Below are 19,107 nucleotides of genomic sequence, written 5' to 3' on the forward strand. Positions count from 1 at the left end.
GGGGGGATTTGGACAGCGGATTTTGCTGGCCATACGGTCCACTTCTGGTGCGATAATCAAGCCACGGTACACGTCATAAATTCATTATCATCCAAGTCAGCACGGGTCATGGCACTGGTCAGGGCGTTTACACTGCTATGTCTGAGGAATAACATATTGTTTCACGCCAGGCATGTTCCGGGGGTGAGTAACAGGGTCGCTGACGCTCTCTCTCGAAAACAGATGGAGAGATTCCGTCAGCTGGCCCCAGAAGCAGACGAGCGCCCGGTACAGATGCCTCCCAGTTTTTGGCGGATTGGAGGCTTGAAGCTGAAAGGGCAATAGGCATGGCCCTCGCCCCTTCGACGCGGAAAAAATACATGATGGCGGGTCAGCAATTTGTCACCTTTAGGCAAAGCGCGGGGCTGCAGCAGGCGTGGCCCATCCCAGTTTACCAGGTCAGGCAGTATTGTGTCTATTTGAGGCGGAAGGGCCTGTCGGTCCGATCTATAAGGGGTAAGCTGGCTGCCCTTGTAATATGCAGTGGAGAGGGCATTTTTAGCTTTATGTTTCCTCAAAGTGTATAAATTTGTTCAGCAAATTCCTCATGATTGGGGGCTTTGATTACTCTGATTGTGTTTATCTTTATAAAAATATCTGTGCAATTGGTGGAGTTCCCCTTTTTTCCCTAAACAAACAAGTCAGCTGTCCAAGATGGAGAGATGTGATGGGACACAGCTGGCTTCCTGCAGGGTGATGACTACCAGCCTTTCTTGACTGCTTTGTACTATACTCCTGGGTATACTGGGCAAATGATGCTGAATTCTACCATTTCTCTTTCACTGCTGAATTGCACAGCATTTTCTGCTTTTGTCCCGGGAAAGGATAACAATAGATGTCTGATTGGGGCTTCATCGCTCTCTGCTGTGCCAGTGCAATTCTACTCAAGTTGTGGCTGTTGGTCTGAAACACCATTTAATGGGAAAATGACATACACAAGCTTAAGTGACTCAGTTTCTGAATAGTGCTGTATTCATTTCTCACCTTCTTCTTGCCTGTCACATACCAACTCCCCTTTCAGCTTTTCTACATCTATGTTCTGAAAAACTGGAAATTCACAAAGTTCCTTCCCCTGTAATGAAATCCTGAAGAGAAGTATACCCTTTTATAAGCTCATTTCATTATAGGTCATATAGCCTATGTGCTTTCAAAGGTTAACAATATGTTTGGGATTAGACATTGGTTAATGTGTATTGGTATATACTGGCTATTGATCTAAAGCTTACCTGTGTAGCTTGCCTTTCTTTCTGTTCAGCATTGTATATTGTTTGCAACATGTTATACTCCTTAAGCACTTAGATCGGGGTGTCAAATGTGCGGCCCGCAAGCTGGAACTGCCCTGAGCAGGGCTTGTATCCAGCCCCTGAGTGCCTGGTTCTCTCCTGTTTCCTTCTCTGGAGTTGTTGCTGTTGGCTTCTCCCCCCCCCCCTCCTTTGGGGAGAGAATGAGAGAAAGAGAAAGGCTTAATAGAGAGTAAAGTCCAAACTGCTAGTTGTCCCACAGCACCCTTAAGAGACCAGCAGTTTTATTCCAGGTAGAAGCTTTTGTGCGCATGCATGCTTTGTCTCTGGGGTGGCTGCTGCACTCCAGCCTGCCTCTTTCAGTCCCATGTGGGAGAGCTAAAAGAACTTCCCTCCCCTCCCTTGGCTGTCTCCTCCCCCACTCCTTTAGGGAGGGGAGGAGGGAGAGAGAGAGACCATGAACCTGAGAGAGGGCAAAGTACAAACTGCAGGTTGTCCCATGGAACCCTTAAGAGACCAGCAGTTTTACTCCAGGTAGAAGCTTTTGTTCACACACACACACACTTGATCTCTGGGGTGGCTGCTGCCCTGTAGCCTGGCTGTGTCAGTCCCTTAGGAAAGATTAAAAAGCAACCTCCTTTCCCTCCCTTGGCCATCTCCTCCTCTCCCCCCTTGAGTCCCATAGCACCTTTAAGAACAACAGAGTTTTATTTCAGGCAGCTGAAAATTCCTTTGTTATAACATTCAGTTGGCTTCAAGCGGCTGTTTGTGGTTGCTTTTCCCTTGCCTTGCCTTACAGAACAGAATTAAGGTTCCTGGGCTGGTTGCTGAGGGAAGGAATGTCTCAGCTTTGGGCTTTATTGTTTGGCATATTAATCAGCCTTACTCTTGCGTGTTAACTACGTTTCTGAGTGGGGCTTGACTGGAGTTTGTGGGGCGTGGATCCTGAGGAGAGCAGGGGTTGGGGAGGAGAAGAGGGACTACAGTGGGTTATAAACAGAAAACCTTTATTCGGCATAACATAGATAAATCAAACAAAGGAAAAAGTTAAAGGGTAGGTACAAGGAACAACATCAACCAGTATTCCCAATATCTCAAAATACAAGGCAATCCTAGCATGGTTTACAAGGTTTACAGGATATTACTTTTGACTTCCATACATGGGTCAGAAATTCTGCAACAGATAGCGTTATTTCTGGGCTCTTGTCTGCTAGAAAGAAATTTAAATCCCTATCCAGAAAGTCTCTCTGCGAAGGGAGAAGAGGGCGAATCAAAATATTGCGCATAACGGAATATTTAGGACAACGAAAAAGAATATGGGTGACAGAATCAGGGGTTCCAGGTCAATACCTAGGGTACCCACCTTTTTCACTATGGCCTGTGACCACTCTGATGTATAAGGGTCAATTAAAAGTTGGACCATTCGGCTAGCAGGGGGAGATCGAAAGTGAACCCGAAGCCAATATTTGATCGTAATGATCCAAGCCCGAGATTCTACCAAGTGAAGGCCCAGTTCCTTGTAGAGAGCAAAGAGCGACACTGAGTTGGAGACACCAAGAATCCTGCGCAAAAAGGTGGAGTAGATGCTCTCAACTCTCCTAGTAAAAGACTGGATCCAGGGTTATAATGCATACAGTCCCAAGTGGCCATTTTCTCCAAGTAAACTAACCTCCGTCACCTGGAGATCAGTTATAATCCCAGAAGATCTCCAGGCATTACCTGGAGGTTGGCAACCCTAGTTTTGGGCCTCTGTAAAACTTTTCTTAAGCAAATTCCCCACCACCAGCAGCTTATAAATTCTAGCACTGCCGTCTCTCTGCATATCACACCTAATCTAATCAAGCTTACTATTGTCATTCATCTGCTATTGCCATTAGGCATCTGAAATCACCTTTATATCTCTGGTGCCTTGTGTTACATTTTATGGCACGCATGGCTCAGCCCAACAAAGCAACCATTATGTCAGATCTGGCCCTCATAACAAATGAGTTTGACACCTCTGACTTAGATATTGCAGTGCAATTTTATTTGTTTGAAAGAGGATAAGTAAGGCTTTGCCCTGACCTGGATGGCCCAGGCTACCCTGATTTTTCCAGATCTTGGAAGTTAAGCATGGTTGGCCCTGGTTAATATTTGGATGGGAGACCATCAAAGAATCCCAGGGTTGCTGTGCAGAGGAAGGCAATGGCAAGCCACCTCTGAATGCCTCTAGCCTTGAAAACCCTACCTAGGCCCCGGTCACACGGGCAGGAAAATGCGGGGGGGAAGTGTGGCTGTTTGCCCCAGAGCAAAATAGCGCACGGTTGCGTGATCAGATGTCCCATCGAGGTCCCGTGTTTAGGGGGGAGGTGCCAATCACACGACCATCCTGCAGCGCAGCAAAGAAGCGGTGCAGCGTGATCACACCAGCAATCGCTAGGCACCGCTTCCGTGGCAAACGGAATGGATTTTTTAAAAAACTGAAGTTTGTGCATATGCATGACTGAGCAATCGTATCTGCACATCTGAAGGCGGGTGGTGGGCTTACCGGAGAGGGCGACAGATGCTTCCGGACCCCAACAAAGCTCTGAGGCATAGCCAATGGAGGGGGAGGTGGGCCCCCTCGTCACAGCCGCTCTAACCGCCTGCGCGACAGTGACAATAGCGACCCTCCAGAGGCGGCAAGCCTGGCTGCAGTGGGAGGGGGCCTCTTTGTGCGCATGCGCCGTTGGGCGCTTCTGCGCATCCTGTGGAGACTTGGGGAAAAAAACCTGTTTGCGACGGGACATGGGTGGGCGCCGGATTCCACGGGATTCCACCGGAAACGCGATCAGGTGCCCGCCCTTGCCTCGCGGTTTCCAGAACCTAGTACCTCGGAGGTACTAGTTTTTTACCCCGCATCTTTGATGGGAAGCTCGGGTTCAGCACGGGAGCTCTACGCTTCCCAGATGTGGTGGTGTGATTGCGCCCGGAAAATCTACTTATCTTCCGTCTCTGTAGCGTGGCTAATGTTCCGTGTGACTGCAGCCATAAATCGGCTGTGGCTTGACAGCACTTTCAACCACTAAGGAAGGCTTTCCTGTGAACACTGAGATGCCATAATGGAATTGTTATATATTTATGACTCTGGGTAAATATTTAAATATTCTAAAAACTTTAAAATAGCCTGAGTGAAGCTACAATAAACCAGCAATGGTGGTGGTCTATTCAACAGTTTGTACTTTTTTTAAAAAAAGCAACAACATTAAAGTGTCAAATTCCTGCTCTTAAGTGGCTTGGATGCACCTCTGTTGATGCTTTTTAATGCTGGAAATAAAATTGCACTTCAGACAATAATTATTGTTGGCCAACCCCCTCCCAACTTTCATTATGCTTAGCTGTAAAGTTTGTTTACTTTAAAGTGTCCTTTGAGTGTGACATTAAACATCTGTACCTGAGTGGCTGCACTTTTATAAAATTTAAAGTAGAATGTTTCTAAACTGACTTTTTAGTGAGGGTGGACTGACCTTTCTGTGCTCCAAACTGCAGTGAGAGGGGTGACTCAATTAAGGCAGACATTACATGCTCTGTGTTTGAGGAGCACCTTCTGAAACTAAACTTCCCTTGCTTATCCTCTCCTCCTCCCTTCCCTTCCCTGTCTCCCTTATTACAAAATGTAGGTTATACACACAGGGAACTTTCCCCCCTGTATTCTGCAAAGTACCATACAGACAAAGTGCCTAATGGTAGATCTGTATAAAACTATTACAGTCACCTATCAACCAGTGCAGAAATATGCAGGTGAAAAAGAAAGGATTCAGCATTAGTTCAAATTGAATAATCTAAGAATATGTCACTAGAGTCTAAATACAAACTTCAGTAGTGTATGATACTAATTTTCAGAGCTCCCTGGCAGTGCATTTCTGTGATTCAAGAATCATTATAGAGGCAAGCCCGAGGCTTCAGTAAAAATCCTCAGACAAACTCGGTGATTATCTAATGACTAATGTAATATATTTTAATATCAAATCAAAGAGTGACTTGCATGCAATTTTCTACTGTATTCTCTAAAAGGATGCTGGGAGACAGTTTTGGACAATATGGGCTCCATAAGATGTGAAGGCTTGGGGGGACAACAGAAAACTGTGGTGAGGACTTTTCTATCTCACGTCTGGATTTCCCCCCTCATTTTTGCTCAACAGAAAAACTGAGGCATTTTGGGGAGCACTTAAAAAAAAAGCTTGGATTGTTTTCTTTTAGAATGAGTGAAGTGCTTCTTCTTCTTCTTCTTCTTCTTCTTCTTCTTCTTCTTCTTCTTCTTCTTCTTCTTCTTCTTCTTCTTCTTCTTGTTATTATTATTATTTTGCACACCCCTATTTTCTAACAGGCAATAGTCAGAAAAGTACTTCTACAGAGAGAAGAGAAAACACCAATGCCTTACAGGTATCAACACTGCTCTAATGGAGAACTTAGGTTCTCAGTCAGTAAAGCTGCAGAACAACCTTATACAGACAAAGAATACTGGAGAAGGATTTGGAAGAAGGTCTGGGTAGTTAGAGTGAACTCCCATTCAAGTGAGATAGTAAAAGGAGTTATTGCTTCTTAGGGACAAGGAGAATAACTTCCTGTCAGTGAAAGTGGTTGGAAAGAGAACCCTGGGTGATAAAGGGGAGAAGCTTAGACACCCCAGGAGTCAGTGAAAACCTGTATTATCTAAAGGAAAACCTGTAATATCTGGAAGAAATCTAGAAACATCGAAAAAAATTGTGTTGTGCTGAAATATGCTAAACAAAGTACCTCTCGAAGAAAGAAATAGAAAGCTTTGAAGCAAAACTGCAAATACACTCTCTTGAATGTTCTCAGAATTCAGCTCTGTAAATACCATGTTTTCCCGAAAATAAGACACTGTCTTCCCGAAAATAAGACACTAGGGCTTATACCACAAATGCATAGAAATCCTGCTAGGGCTTATTTTTGAGGTAGGTCTTATTTTCAGGGAAACAGGGTATTAGGAAGTTTTTACTTCAGCAGTCTCAAAATCAACTGTTCCTAATATATATGTATTCCCTACCTATTTAATAAAATGTTTATTCTGTTTTTGAAAGTTAATTTTCCTCAAGTGCCATTTCTCAAGGTATTTTTTTTAAACTGGACAGCTCCTGTATTTTCAGTAGAGTTCCTGAGTTGAGAAAAAGCCTAAACAAAATATCTAAACATAGGGTGGGAAGGTCAAGTCTTTTATGATAAAGAATATATACACGCTAGTGTAGGGCTACTTAGTCGCTGAGAGGAACTGAAGATTTGATTGGAAAGAATCTGCCAGACAGTTGGGGAGATACAGGGGATCATCATAGGCCCTATTAAATATTCTCATGTTTAGACTGAGAAACTTGTTTTTAAAACATTTCATTTATTCCAAATATATAGCATGAAAGTCTGAGGATTTTCTCATTTTTTTTCCAATGGAAACATTGGGAAATTTGGTGAAGCAGTGGAAAATAACTTCTTGTGATTTTTGTTTTAAAGCGTGTGAAATGCTTTCTAAGGTATGACTTTCTCAGTCAAAATGTATAACATGAAAAAGTCTGAGGAGCTCTTCAATTTTTTGATGGAAAATTGAGAAATTTGAGGGAACACTGAAAGACATTGGGTTTTAATATATATTCATTTTTTACTTTGGAATGAGTGAAATGAGAGATAAGATTTTATTCTAAACGTGTAGTACAGAAATCTGTATGTAAGACAGACTGTAGCATTAATAATGACAAGTGGGGGACCAACAAGGACTTCCCCTCCCCCGCTATTGCTCATTCCCGTCCCTGAAAGCCCACATTGCCTCTTCCCTTTCCCTGCTTTCTTCCCACCAACCAACCTGCCTTTCTACCCATTTTCACATTTCATCCCACTCCCAGAAGCCTCTACCTGGGAAAACCAAGCCCAGTTGCATAGTGGAGAACCCACAAGGACTAGCAGGGGCAGCTCATTTTACCATGTATCCCCTTCCCCTCCATTTTGGTGTCGTGATTAAGTGCGCAGACTCTAATCTGGGAGAACCAGGTTTGATTCCCCACTCCTCCACTTGCACTTGGCTGGATTACCTTAGGCAAGTCGTAGTTCTGATAAGAGCTGTTCTTGAAAAAGAGTGGTTTCTGTCAAGAGCTCTCTCAGCCCCACCTACCTCATGGGGTGTCTGTTGTGGGGAGGGGAAGGGAAAGGAGTTTGTAAGCCGCTCTGAGACACCTTTGGGTAGTGAAGGGCGGGATATAAATCCAATCTCTTCTTCTTCTTTCCATCCTCTTGATAGCCTCCATATCTTCACCTTTCCCGTGTCCTTCTCTCCTTCTACCCACCAACCAAACTACCTTTCATCTGACCCCCATCTGCAATTATATTTGTTGTTTCATGTATACCCCTCCATTCTCAACTATGGGAATCCAAAGCAGTTTATATCATTCTCCTAATGGTTCTTCGGCTATTAAGATCTCTGAGATTTGTTCCTATGTACACAGTGAGTTAATCAGTACACAGGCAGCAGAGGCATCTGTAGTACTGGCTACTCATTGGTGCTTATATCAGCTTAGTCTTGTTTCTGTGATTGTGGTTGACAAAGTGCGAAGGCCACTACTTATAATCTAAATCAGCATCCTTCTTGGCTTGTAAAATCCTTCAAAGGAACTTTGGTTCCTTTGATTCAGAGGATTATGAATGTATCTATGATAGAAGGAGTTTTTCAAAAGCCCCTGAAAAAGACAGATATCAGACCTTTACTCATGGTATCTTTAGATAAGCAGGTCTTGGCCATTTATAGACCTATCCAAAAGTTCCCATTTTGGAAAACGTTTCAGTCAAGTTCCTCACAAACAGCTGCAGTGCTGAATCATCCTCTTGAGAGCTGACATGGGGGAATACCACAAAGCTCTATGTTATCTCCCATATTGTTTAATACCTATATAAATCCCTTTAATAAGATTGTGTGTAGTTCTGGAGTAAGTTGTCATCGATATGCTGATGACACCCAGCTATATAGTACTGTGAATAAAGCCACTGGCTATTGCTGTCTGTGTCTTGGCCAAGTGTGTGAATGCAGTGGTCAAGTGTCTGAGGGAGAACAAACTGAAGCTAAATCCAGATAAGACAGAGTTGATGCTGGCTAGAAGGGACACTGCTTTAAACAGGATTGTGTTTACTGATGGTGTGCAGCTTTTGCTAAAAGACTCTGTTAAAAGCTTGGGAGCCTTGTTGGATCTTGGTCTATTAGAGAAACAAGTGTCCATAACAGTGGGGAAAAAATTCCCAGCCATATCTAGTTAGAAAGCCTGTTCCCTATTTTTAGATGCATTATCTGGCCATGCTGACCCATACTTCAGTAATCTCTTGGCTAGATTACTGAAATGTGCTCTTCATGTGGGCTCAGGCCTTTTCAGTGATTTGTCAATACCTCTGGAACAGTGACCCAGAAGAGGTCAAGGGGACTCCAGCCTTGCTGGATTTCTGGTAGGCCTGCAAAACAGACTTATTCTGGGCAACTTTCAAGGTATCCTGAGCATGGGCAAATAGTGAATTATGTTTTCTTTATCAAATTGATTTTATGTTTTTGTCACCTTGGGTTTTAAGACAGTGCAGCCGATAGGCAGACTTCTAAATATTTTAAATAACTTCACATATATATCTAAACTTTGCTTCTGACTTCTCTGTTATAAGTCCAGTTCTGTGTTTGTTTATGCAGACTAACTAAACAATTTGAAAATGTTTGATTTAAATATTCCATGTAGCCTTTTGTTTGTACAGCCTGGCTTGATTTATTTCTGTGTCATTTAAGTATGGCAGTAATTATGTTCTTGGAGAAATACTGTGGGAGGGGTAGCCTAAGTTCTGTAGCAAAAATTCATACAAAGCTAGTTCCCTGTCATATGAATAGCTTCACATGGAAATTAATGGGCATCGTGATGGTAGTAAACTGCTGTATTTATGATTGCTGGTATTAGAATGGAAAAGTTTGTTGATCTACTGATATCTGTTTACTAACATGCTAACATGCTTGTTTTAATCTCTTTCGGGGGAAAATAGATCTTGAAAACTTAAAGACAAAAATGAGAAGCACTGTGTCAGTACGAGAAGGACAAGGGGTTGTTCTGCTGTGTGGGCCACCTACTCATTCTGGAGGTAAGAAATGTTTGCGAATATCAGTAATCTATTCTGTTGTCATTAAAAATGATGGCTGGAGCTAGGCTGCACTTTCAGCTTGGTGAAATCTTATCCTTACTTTTGATGTGGTTGGAATATCAATATCATGTAGATCTCTACAGTTGATCCTAAACTCTAAGCCAGGCAGGAAGATGAAACAACCATAATTTCTGTTTTAGAAACTCTTTCTTTAAAATAAAGACATTACAGAACCCTAGAACTTAAATGTATGCATACACGATTGCGTGGTTTGTGTGTGTGTGTTTTGTCTTTGAGAATGGCAGTATCCATGTTAGACAAGTTTTTAGTTAAGGTGGGTTGTCTAACCAGTCAATTGACAAATATGGGCTGAGTTCAGACTGGCAGTTTGCCCCGAGATAGGCACATACCAGGAACATTTCACAAACGGATTAAAGGGGCCATTCACACAGGCGCACCTGTCAGGTGTTCTCCAGCCATACTCAGCCCGTCTTGTAGTGCTTGCCTCCTGAGTTTAAAAAGTACCTGGTGAAAGTGGTAGCAAACCCTGGAGAGCGCGGTCATCCCACATTCATCCCACACCAACAAAGTGTGAATGCCGAAAGCCACAATTGCTTATGCGCATATGCACATATCTCCGGATTACCAAAAAGAAAGCCTTGCCTTAAAGCTGTGCGTCCACCAGGGGCGGGCCAGCAGTATGAACACTTCCTTGCACCTCCTCCCCGGTATGCTTCCGCATCAGTCAGCACAATGTGACCAGGAAAACCCGGAACAGTTTTTGCGGGATCTTTTTCCCACGACTCCCTCGCACTTCAAACTGCCAGTCTGACCTCAGCCATTGTGTCTGCTATTGTGGACACAATTATTTCAACTCTTTTTAAAGCATTAAATGTTAGAACATAATCATTTAAATCTTCAGTTTTGATACTAAAGCTAATTACAAAAATAAGTCAGTTAACTTTCTGCGAAAAAAATGATATTAACTTTTTAGATGTAGAAAATTACCATTGCTTCTAAGAATCTTACATAAGGCATCTTTTCTAAATTGGAATTATTCACTGAATAGCTTATCTTGGAACACTAATGTCAGCCTACAGCAGGGGTCCCCAACTTTTTTTGGATCCTGAAAGTACATTTGGACTTCTGACACAGTGTGGCAGGTGGAGGCAAAAAATGGCTGCCCCAGCTTACCTTCAGTCACAAATTGCACATCCTTGTGCTGTGATGGCAGCTACTGCCAAACCATTTGAAAGGGGGGGGGAATCTGCACAGCCAGTCAAACCTCCAGTGGCCAATCAGAAGCCTTTCTGGACAAATGCCCCATCTGGTCCTGCCTGCTTTCTAAAAAACACTTGGCAGGCACCAGGAAAGGTGCTAGGAGGCCCCATGGCACCCACAGATACCATGCTGGGGTCCCTTTGCCTACAGAATGAAATCAAATATTTAAAAATGGTCCTTAAAGGCAATTATGCTAATTATCATTTGAAGATACCTACAGTTTAGTTAGATATTTATTCATTTATATATTTATATGTGGTTTTCTGCCAATGTGGACCGAAAGCAACTTATAGAATCATTGTCCCTCCTCAGTTTTATTATCATGGAAACAACCTGTAAGATAGGTTAGGATAAGAGAGAGATAGTGACTGGGTTTTAGAAAATATTTGACAATATTTGACTACGGTCAATTGACTGGTAAAATAACCCCATGAGTTGCAGCACTTCAGTTATTTGGTTCTTGGAACTGAATATATCAGCAATCTGTAGACTTGCCTTGGGCTAACAGTATGTATTTTCTTTATTTTATATGCTTATTTTTAACATTAATACGCCAATGTGAGCCTTGGCTAAGCATGTCATAATCATAGCCTATTATTCTCATTGAAGATGATTTAAGCCCCCTAGTGAAAAATGCAGCCCATAACAAACATATATTGATAAGCTTCCTTTTTATTCTCCTTTGTGCAAATACTTTGTGTGTTTTTCGTTCTCCCCAGAGATGATGTTAAGCACATTGTTTGAACTTGGTTGTTTAAAATGGCTCTGTCCATACTAATTCCTGATACTCTTAATGTGAGGCAACTAGCCTGTAATAGGGTTAGCTGTACTTAAGTGGATTTTTGATGAGTCATCAGCATTTGCTGTTTGTCTTTTAGAAAGCGCTGTCCATTCTTCTACTTTGCTCAAGTTTATGAACAGACCGTGGCATTCTGAGGAAGAAACTGCCTTTCCTTTTCTGCTATCAGTTACTGATTAGTTGCTGGGCATTGGAGTGATATCTATTCCTATTACGTGTCCATCAGAGGAGGGAAGGAGAGCAAGCTGCTGAAACTTTCCTCTTTGCAATTTAAAATAGGCAACAAAAAATGGAGGAATGTGTATAGTAATGCCTACTGGATCATCTTCTTGGTTGAGAAAGTTCTACTGTTGTGGCTCATGGCACTGTATTGTAGTGCTACTTTGATATAAGTAAAAGAGGACAAAGTGCAGAAATAAACTATTAATTATCTGCATTGCTGCTGTTTGTCTTAGAATATAAATAAAATATTTATTTGGCTTCATAAAATAATAATATTTTCCATTTGGGAATTTTGTTTTAACGAAGGAGGTTCAATTTAAACAATGCCAGAAAGATTTGTATGGCAAGGGGGAAAACCATGAGTTAAATATAAGATATTACTGGATACAAAGGCAAGAGGAGGATTGGGTTTACCTGATCTGAAATTATATTTTGCTGCTTGTTATTTAGTGTGGATAAACTAATAGATCATGCTAAATTGGAATTAGAAGGACATGATTTGAGATTTGGGTGGCATGGATGCTTGCGGCATGACAAAGCTAAGGTTAATGTAGAATTTAATAACCACTATGTTAGACGTGCCATTTTGAGAATATGGAATAAATATAAACCTATGATTTGTCCAAAAATACCTCTTTGACTATCCTCACAAGAAGCTCATTACAGAAGAGAAATGACAAGTTTGCATAAATGGTTAACATACTGTGACTTCTTCTCAAGGTAAATATAAAGTAAAATCAAGAGAAGATTTGATAGTAGAAGGATATACTTGCCAATGTTTTTTCTTAGTTACAAATCTTAGGAAGGTTTAAAGTAGATAAAAGGCTTTATGATTTTGAGCAATCTAAAACTGAATTTGAAGCAGAACTATGTACAAATGATGACCATGTTATTGCCAAAATGTATAAAATGTTAAAATTTGAGAGACAGGAAGAACAAGTGCAATAATCTTTGATAAAATTGGCTTAAAAATGGATATGACATACGAATGGAACAATGGGGAAACATGTGGTTAAAAGGGTTGAAATTTTCATTTAAGGTCTAGCCTGAAAGAGAACATTTATAAGATGATGTACCACTAGTATTTGTCTTGGAGAAATTGCCCAAAATGTATAAAGGTATTTCGAGTCTATGTTGGAAATGTGAACAACATGAAGGAACATGTTACCATATGTGATGGACATGTAAGAAAGAAAGAAAAATGGATACAATTGCATTTATGAATTCAGAAGGTTTTAAAGATTAATATACAATTGAAACCAGAGTATTTTCTTTTGATCCTAATGGACACTCAGCTGGAAAGAAGTTATGGAACTTTGTTCTTATATATGACAATGGCAGCAAGATTATGTGCAAAAGTGGAAGAGTCCAACATTGCCTACAATAAGGAATGGTTGGTGAAGGTGCTGGAACTTGCAGAGATGGCTAAGCTTACTTTATTGATTAGAGAAAAGACAAGTGTGTTTATTGCTGATTGGAAACCCCTTATAGACTTTTTGCATGAAATAGCTAATACTGACTTGATGATTTGTGGTTTTGATGAATAAGGAATTTGAACAATAGAAAAGAAAAAAAGAGAGAGCCTTTCTTTGTAACCATAGAGTAAGAGAAAGTTTTATAATCAGACTTATATCTATCACAGAGAAAATCAGAAGCCTCCTTTAATTTTATATAGTTTTTCTTCTTTCTTTGTACTGTTTTTACTTGTTATTTGTTATTCTTTCTTTCAATAAAAGATTATTGTAGTTGACAGCTTCTACATTTAAAAAAATAATCTTTTTGAAAATATGTGACTTGAACTGTAATGTTTTAAATGTGGCTGTGTCATTGGCATAAATATAATAAAGGCATTACAGTGCTAACAGTCTGATTCCCCCCCCCCCCAATCCTTTTCCTAATAATAGTTCCTGGTGTGACATTTGTCTTATTTTTTACTCCCACTGCACAATTGTGTAGCAGTGTTCTCCTCGGTTGTATTAATCACCACAGTTTCAATTCTCATCATTGTGTGTTTGTGGTTAGGATTTTTTTACCAATGCTACTGGAGCTGTGGCTCAGTGGTAGAACACCTGCTTGGCATACAGAAGGGCCATGATTCAATCCCTGGCATCTCCAGTTAAAGGGATCAAGTAGTCAGTGATGTGAAGGACTGCTACCTAAGACCATGGAAATCTGCTGCCAGCCTGAACAGACAATCATGATCTTGATTGACTAAAAAAGGTCTGATTCAGTACAAGGCAGATTCATGTGTGCTGAATGCATTGCTATGTCAAATAGTACACTGCCTGGTGCTTTATGGATAATGAGGTAAGGGTCTTTATACTTGGTGGGCATCTTGATGGCATCAGCTCTTTGTCTATAGATTGAAAATGCAGAAACCAATCATAGTAAAATCATGTTCCTGTCAAATGCCGAACAAGGGAACTGTGTGTCTCATTTGTCATTTGAGAGGAACATGGTTGGACAGTTGCTGCTTTCTGTATTTCTAATGCTAGTTTGTATATAGCTGGTGTCTGTATTTCCAGAGTGGCTCTTCTCAGAGAATGTGCTGTAGCTTAACAAAAGCAATAAACTTAAGCTTTGTGCCTGCCCACATTTCTCTGAGAATGCTTGTTTGTAAAATCAGGTTGTAACATCATAGCCTGAAAAACTCTGCTTCCCACCCCTTTACCTTTTTGAATATGGTAGCATCCAATGTCATGAAGAGTTCTGTTTTTGTGTCAATTCGGTTGGTCCTAATGAAAGGTGTTACACTCTGCATTATGCTGTCATGCCTTAGACAGGTTTTTTTTTTCTGTATCATCTTCCAGTCCAGTAATCCTAGCCATATTGCATTTTATTTACTCATTTATATATATTTACTTTGTTTATAGCCCACCTTTCTCATTGGACTCAAAGAGGAGTATGCTGTCATTTTCTTTTGCAATCTGCCTCAAGTCTCAGCAAGAAAGGTGGGCTATTCATGAGCTATATAAAAAGAATCATTTTTTCCTATGTCTCAAATAGCTCTAATTGTAATATTGGTTTCAACAGTTTTATCTGGGACAGATGTTAGGTTAGGTAGGTACTAATGGGCTCATCGTTTTTGGCTTCCTCTCTGGATCCTTTATTAACACAAAATGTTCTATGTAGTCAGATTTCTAATGTGATGGTAAGGAGGCCAATATTAGTGTCACAGTGCATAATTCTTGTTTGAAGATCAGCAGTTTCACATTTGAATTCTTTTAAGAACTCTTGGGTATATGCCATCTGGACCTAGAAACTTGTTAATTTTTAATTTGCCAATTAGCTCTTGAACTTTATGCCTTGTTATCTCTACTTTGGCTTAATTCTCTAGGCACCCTACTCACTAAAGTGATTTCTGTTCCATGTCTTCCATAGTGAAGATGGACATACAGAAAACATTTGTCTTCTCTGTCATCATCGTTCTCTTCCTCAGTAAGGCTTTTTTCCCACTGAGAATCTCCCGATTGAGTCCCCAAATCATCAAATGTGGGCCATGGTGGGGGAGGCTGGAACTAGGAAAAGGCAGATAAAATCCAATTCCACATGTGATCCAATCATTTCTTCAGATTAACAGTGCTTAGTATCGCACTGCAAGCCTTTTAAACCTGGTTTTAAACCTGGTTATTATTCCTAGTTGGTTCTGGCTTTTCATATATTAAAATATTTAGTGATTTTACCAGTACATTGCTCAGGGGTTGGGGGATGGGGGGTGTTGTCATGGCATTAATTTATATAACTTTTACTCCCTTCCATTTTCTTGATTAATCCATTTTTTTTCAAAGAGGGTTTTCTAGTTTCCTTGATTCTGTTCAATAAATACACTGTACTCACCTGTACCTTTCATAATCTATGGTATCCATTCTGTATGACTTTGTGGCTTTGAATAATCTTCAGATATCACAAGATATCTGTCTTCTTGGTGCTTGGGGGGGGTCAACAGTGGGAGGGCTTCTAATGTCCTGGCCCCACTGCTGGACCTCCTGATGGCACTGGTATTTCTGGCCACTGTGTGACACAGAGTGTTGGACTGGATGGGCCTTTGGCCTGATCCAACATTGGCGTCTCTTATGTTCTTATGTTCTTATGAAATTTAACCCTCTTGTTTCTGTCTTCCAATCTTATTTATATACATTTATTAAAATATTTATATCCCTTTTTCCTTGTGGCTTAAGGCAACTGACAAATAACACAATTTAAAACATAAAAATAAAACCATAAATAACCCTCTCTCCTTAAAAAAAAGGATGCTTGCAGTCTATGTCATGTTAAAAGCCTTGGCAACTACAATGGCATTGCGGACTGACACTTTAACAGCCAGCCATCTGACAATCACCTGTTGGTTGGCTCTGCCTTCAGAATGGGAAAGGGCAGAGACAGGGGAGAAATTGTTCCAAAGTCTCTATTGGTTCCTCACAGGTTTGGCTATGCCCCTGTAGGGCTTCTGTATAAAGGGAGGCCACTGGGTATGACCCAGGCTTAGTTAAGGTCTTTAAAAAATTTTGAGGGAAGATGCTGAGGAGAACTTAGCATCTCTGGCTCCCAACTCGGATGGAAATAGAGCTAGGAGAGAGTAGGTTGAATAGGGTGGTGCCCAATTCTCACCCATCTTCAGGTGAAGGCAAGTTCATCCAGGTCACATCCTTGGCAATTATGTCCATAGTCCAGGACCTGTCAAATGCGAAGGCATCCAGTGAAGTAGATTCAGGACAGACAAAAGGAAGTAATTTGTAGGATTCACTGATAAAGGTTGTACTGATGGCTGTTAGATTTAATGCATTTAAAGTGATATTAGACTCATGGAGGATAGGTCCATCAATAGCTATTTGCTATGATAGTTAAATGGTAACTCCATGTTTACAAGCATTTTCTTTCTGAATGAAAGTCTGAAGGACAACACCACGGGGAGGTATTGGCCTCTGTGCCTTTTTTGAAGACTGCTAGGTGTATGTGGTTGGCAACTACATGAAGTAAGTTTCTGGATTAGATGGACTATTAGTCTGATCCAGTGTGGCTGTTCTTGCATTCTTATGGGTGGATCTGTTTAAATGCTTTGTACTTTAACTGCCTACATTTTTGTTATCAAGTCGCAACCAAATTATGGAGACCCCAGCAAGGGGCTTTCAAGGCAAGTGTGAAGCAGAGTCCTATTTCTGACCTTGCTTGGTTTCTGAGATCTGACAAGATCAAGCTGTATGCCACCTTCACTCCATGCTTCAACTGCTAATTTTTATAAAATCTATAATGACGTTTTAAATATTTTGATGAATTATCTATAAGTACCATATGGTGGTGTATTATTTTGCTACATGTTCCTGTAGATAACTGACTGTCAATCATTCACACAGATCATATTTGTTTATAGATTCAGATGGGTAGCCTTGTCAGTATGAAGCAGCAGAACAAAGTTTGAGTCCAGTGGACCTTTCAGATTAACAATTTTTTTTTTCAAGGAATAAGCTTTTATGTGCATGAAGAAGTGTGCGTGTTCACACAAGATTATACCTTGAACTGATATGGAGGCAGAAGAATGTTTTGCAGACTGGAAAGACTTTAAAGACTATTTGGAGAAATACTAGGATGTAAAGGACAATCTGCTTTGCTTTGAGAATTATTGAAAGATAGCAGACAACAGATAACGTATAAGAATGATAAATGAAGAATAAGTTACCTATAGATGTAATTAGGGGAAAAGTGAGTTATGAAGGAAATTTAAGAATTGGGCTGGAGGTTGGAGCACTGTGGGAAGCCAAGAAGGGGGGGGAGGGAGGAGGGGAGGATATATAATTGTATAAGATATGATATATGTTTAGACTCTTTGTTTTTATATTATATCCTAATAAATTGCGGGGTTTTTTAAAAAAAAGATTATACCTTGAACAAAACTTCATTGCTCTTAAAGGTGCCACTGGACTCAAACTTCGTTCTCATATTTGTTCATGTGTATTGACTTACAAATTGGGGTGTGGCGTTGGCTCAGATGGAGGCAGACACATAGTGACTGAGCTCCTCGCCTGACGACCCCAACTCTGCAAATATTGCCACATTTCCTGATCGAAATAGAGACTTAACCATGGGTAAAGTTGACGGACCAAAAATTAAGTTGTCGCCAACGTCTGGAAAACTTGTACAAAGCCTTTTGACAGTGGGAGACTCGATGAAAGAGTTATCAACAGAAACTCACAACAGAAAGGTAATATGGTGACCGGAACTTCTGTGGAGGCTTTTTCCCAGTGCTTGTTAACCTCAGCCGATTTTCATGAGACCTTAAAGTCTTTTAAAAAAGACATTTTAGAGAACATTCATGAGACTCTGAAACCTCTAGCAGACCAGCTTGAATCAATGCAAGTGACTCTGCAAGAATTAGCTCGCACTGCAGAATCGGCCATGGAAACTGGCCTAGCTAATCAAGATGGTCTGCATAGCCTACAATTGTATGAAAAATGGGCTACAGAAAAAATTCTGCTCCTAGATAATAAACTCAAACTTGAAATTTCGTGGAATTGGTGAGAAAGAGAAAGGAACAACTGAGCTGACTATTTTTATGGCTACTTGGCTTGCTTCAGCTTTGCAGCTATTCTTAAAGCCTATAGAATTGGTGCACCATTTACAAATTGCTTAAGAGTAGCATAATCATCGAATTGGAGGGACTTCCAGTCTGGACTCTGTGAATGGCAGTCACAACTTCGGGAAGCTTCCGGAGGTGATTCGCCCACGCGTGGCTAAGGGGGGGAATCCGCACAAGCGGAGACCCCAAGGAGCCTCAGACACAGGTTCCGATCCGGGGCGCACAGGGGATGTGCCTCTTTACCAGCCTGAAGGTTGGAAATTGAGGCTCGCCCCATGCCCCAATGGCTCTTGCCGCGGCAGTGCCCCGCACGGGGACTAGCAGAGCCGCCGGACGTCACCGAGTGATGAAGCGGAAAAGCGTTTGAATGGAAGATATTCGGCCAAAACTGTGAGTTGCCGATCGGGAATGGGAAAAAGAGTGAAGCGCATTCCCAACGAAAAAGCGCAAGGGAGGAGGGGGAGAGTACTCCCCCGATTAAACAGAGTCTGATTTAACAGAAAGAAGGAAGAGTTCGTTGACCCTATTGGCATAAAGAGAAGTTTCTTCAAGTACTATGCTAAATTATTCCAAGCAAATAGAACAGATCTTGAGAAGATTAAAAAATATTTGGATGAGGTTCCACTACTTAAAATAAGCAATGAATTCCAGGAATTACTGAATGGCCAAATTCAAAAAAGAATAAGTGAGGAAGGCAATTGAAGAAGCGAAGTTGGGGAAAGTGCCAGGACCGGACGGATTTACTGCAAAGTTTTATAAAAAAATGAAAGAAGAAATTGTTCCGGCCATGGAAGCTTTATCCAACGACATACGTGAGAGTAAGAAGGTGCCGG

At 41.0% G+C, this 19,107-nt stretch overlaps 1 protein-coding gene across 1 annotated transcript in view; it reads left to right on the plus strand.

The window, feature by feature from the left end:
* Nucleotides 1-362: 362 nt before the first annotated feature.
* The window catches only part of CNTN3 (contactin 3), a 174,260-nt gene continuing 155,515 nt past the window's right edge, over nt 363-19,107 (plus strand). Inside the window, exons 1-2 of the mRNA XM_015410913.1 lie at nt 363-495; nt 9,306-9,401. Coding sequence (XP_015266399.1) covers nt 363-495; nt 9,306-9,401 — 229 coding nt within the window. The remainder of the gene's footprint in view (nt 496-9,305; nt 9,402-19,107) is intronic.

Source organism: Gekko japonicus, unplaced genomic scaffold (assembly GCF_001447785.1).
Source record: "Gekko japonicus isolate JY-2015 unplaced genomic scaffold, Gekko_japonicus_V1.1 scaffold164, whole genome shotgun sequence".
Lineage (NCBI taxonomy): Eukaryota > Metazoa > Chordata > Lepidosauria > Squamata > Gekkonidae > Gekko > Gekko japonicus.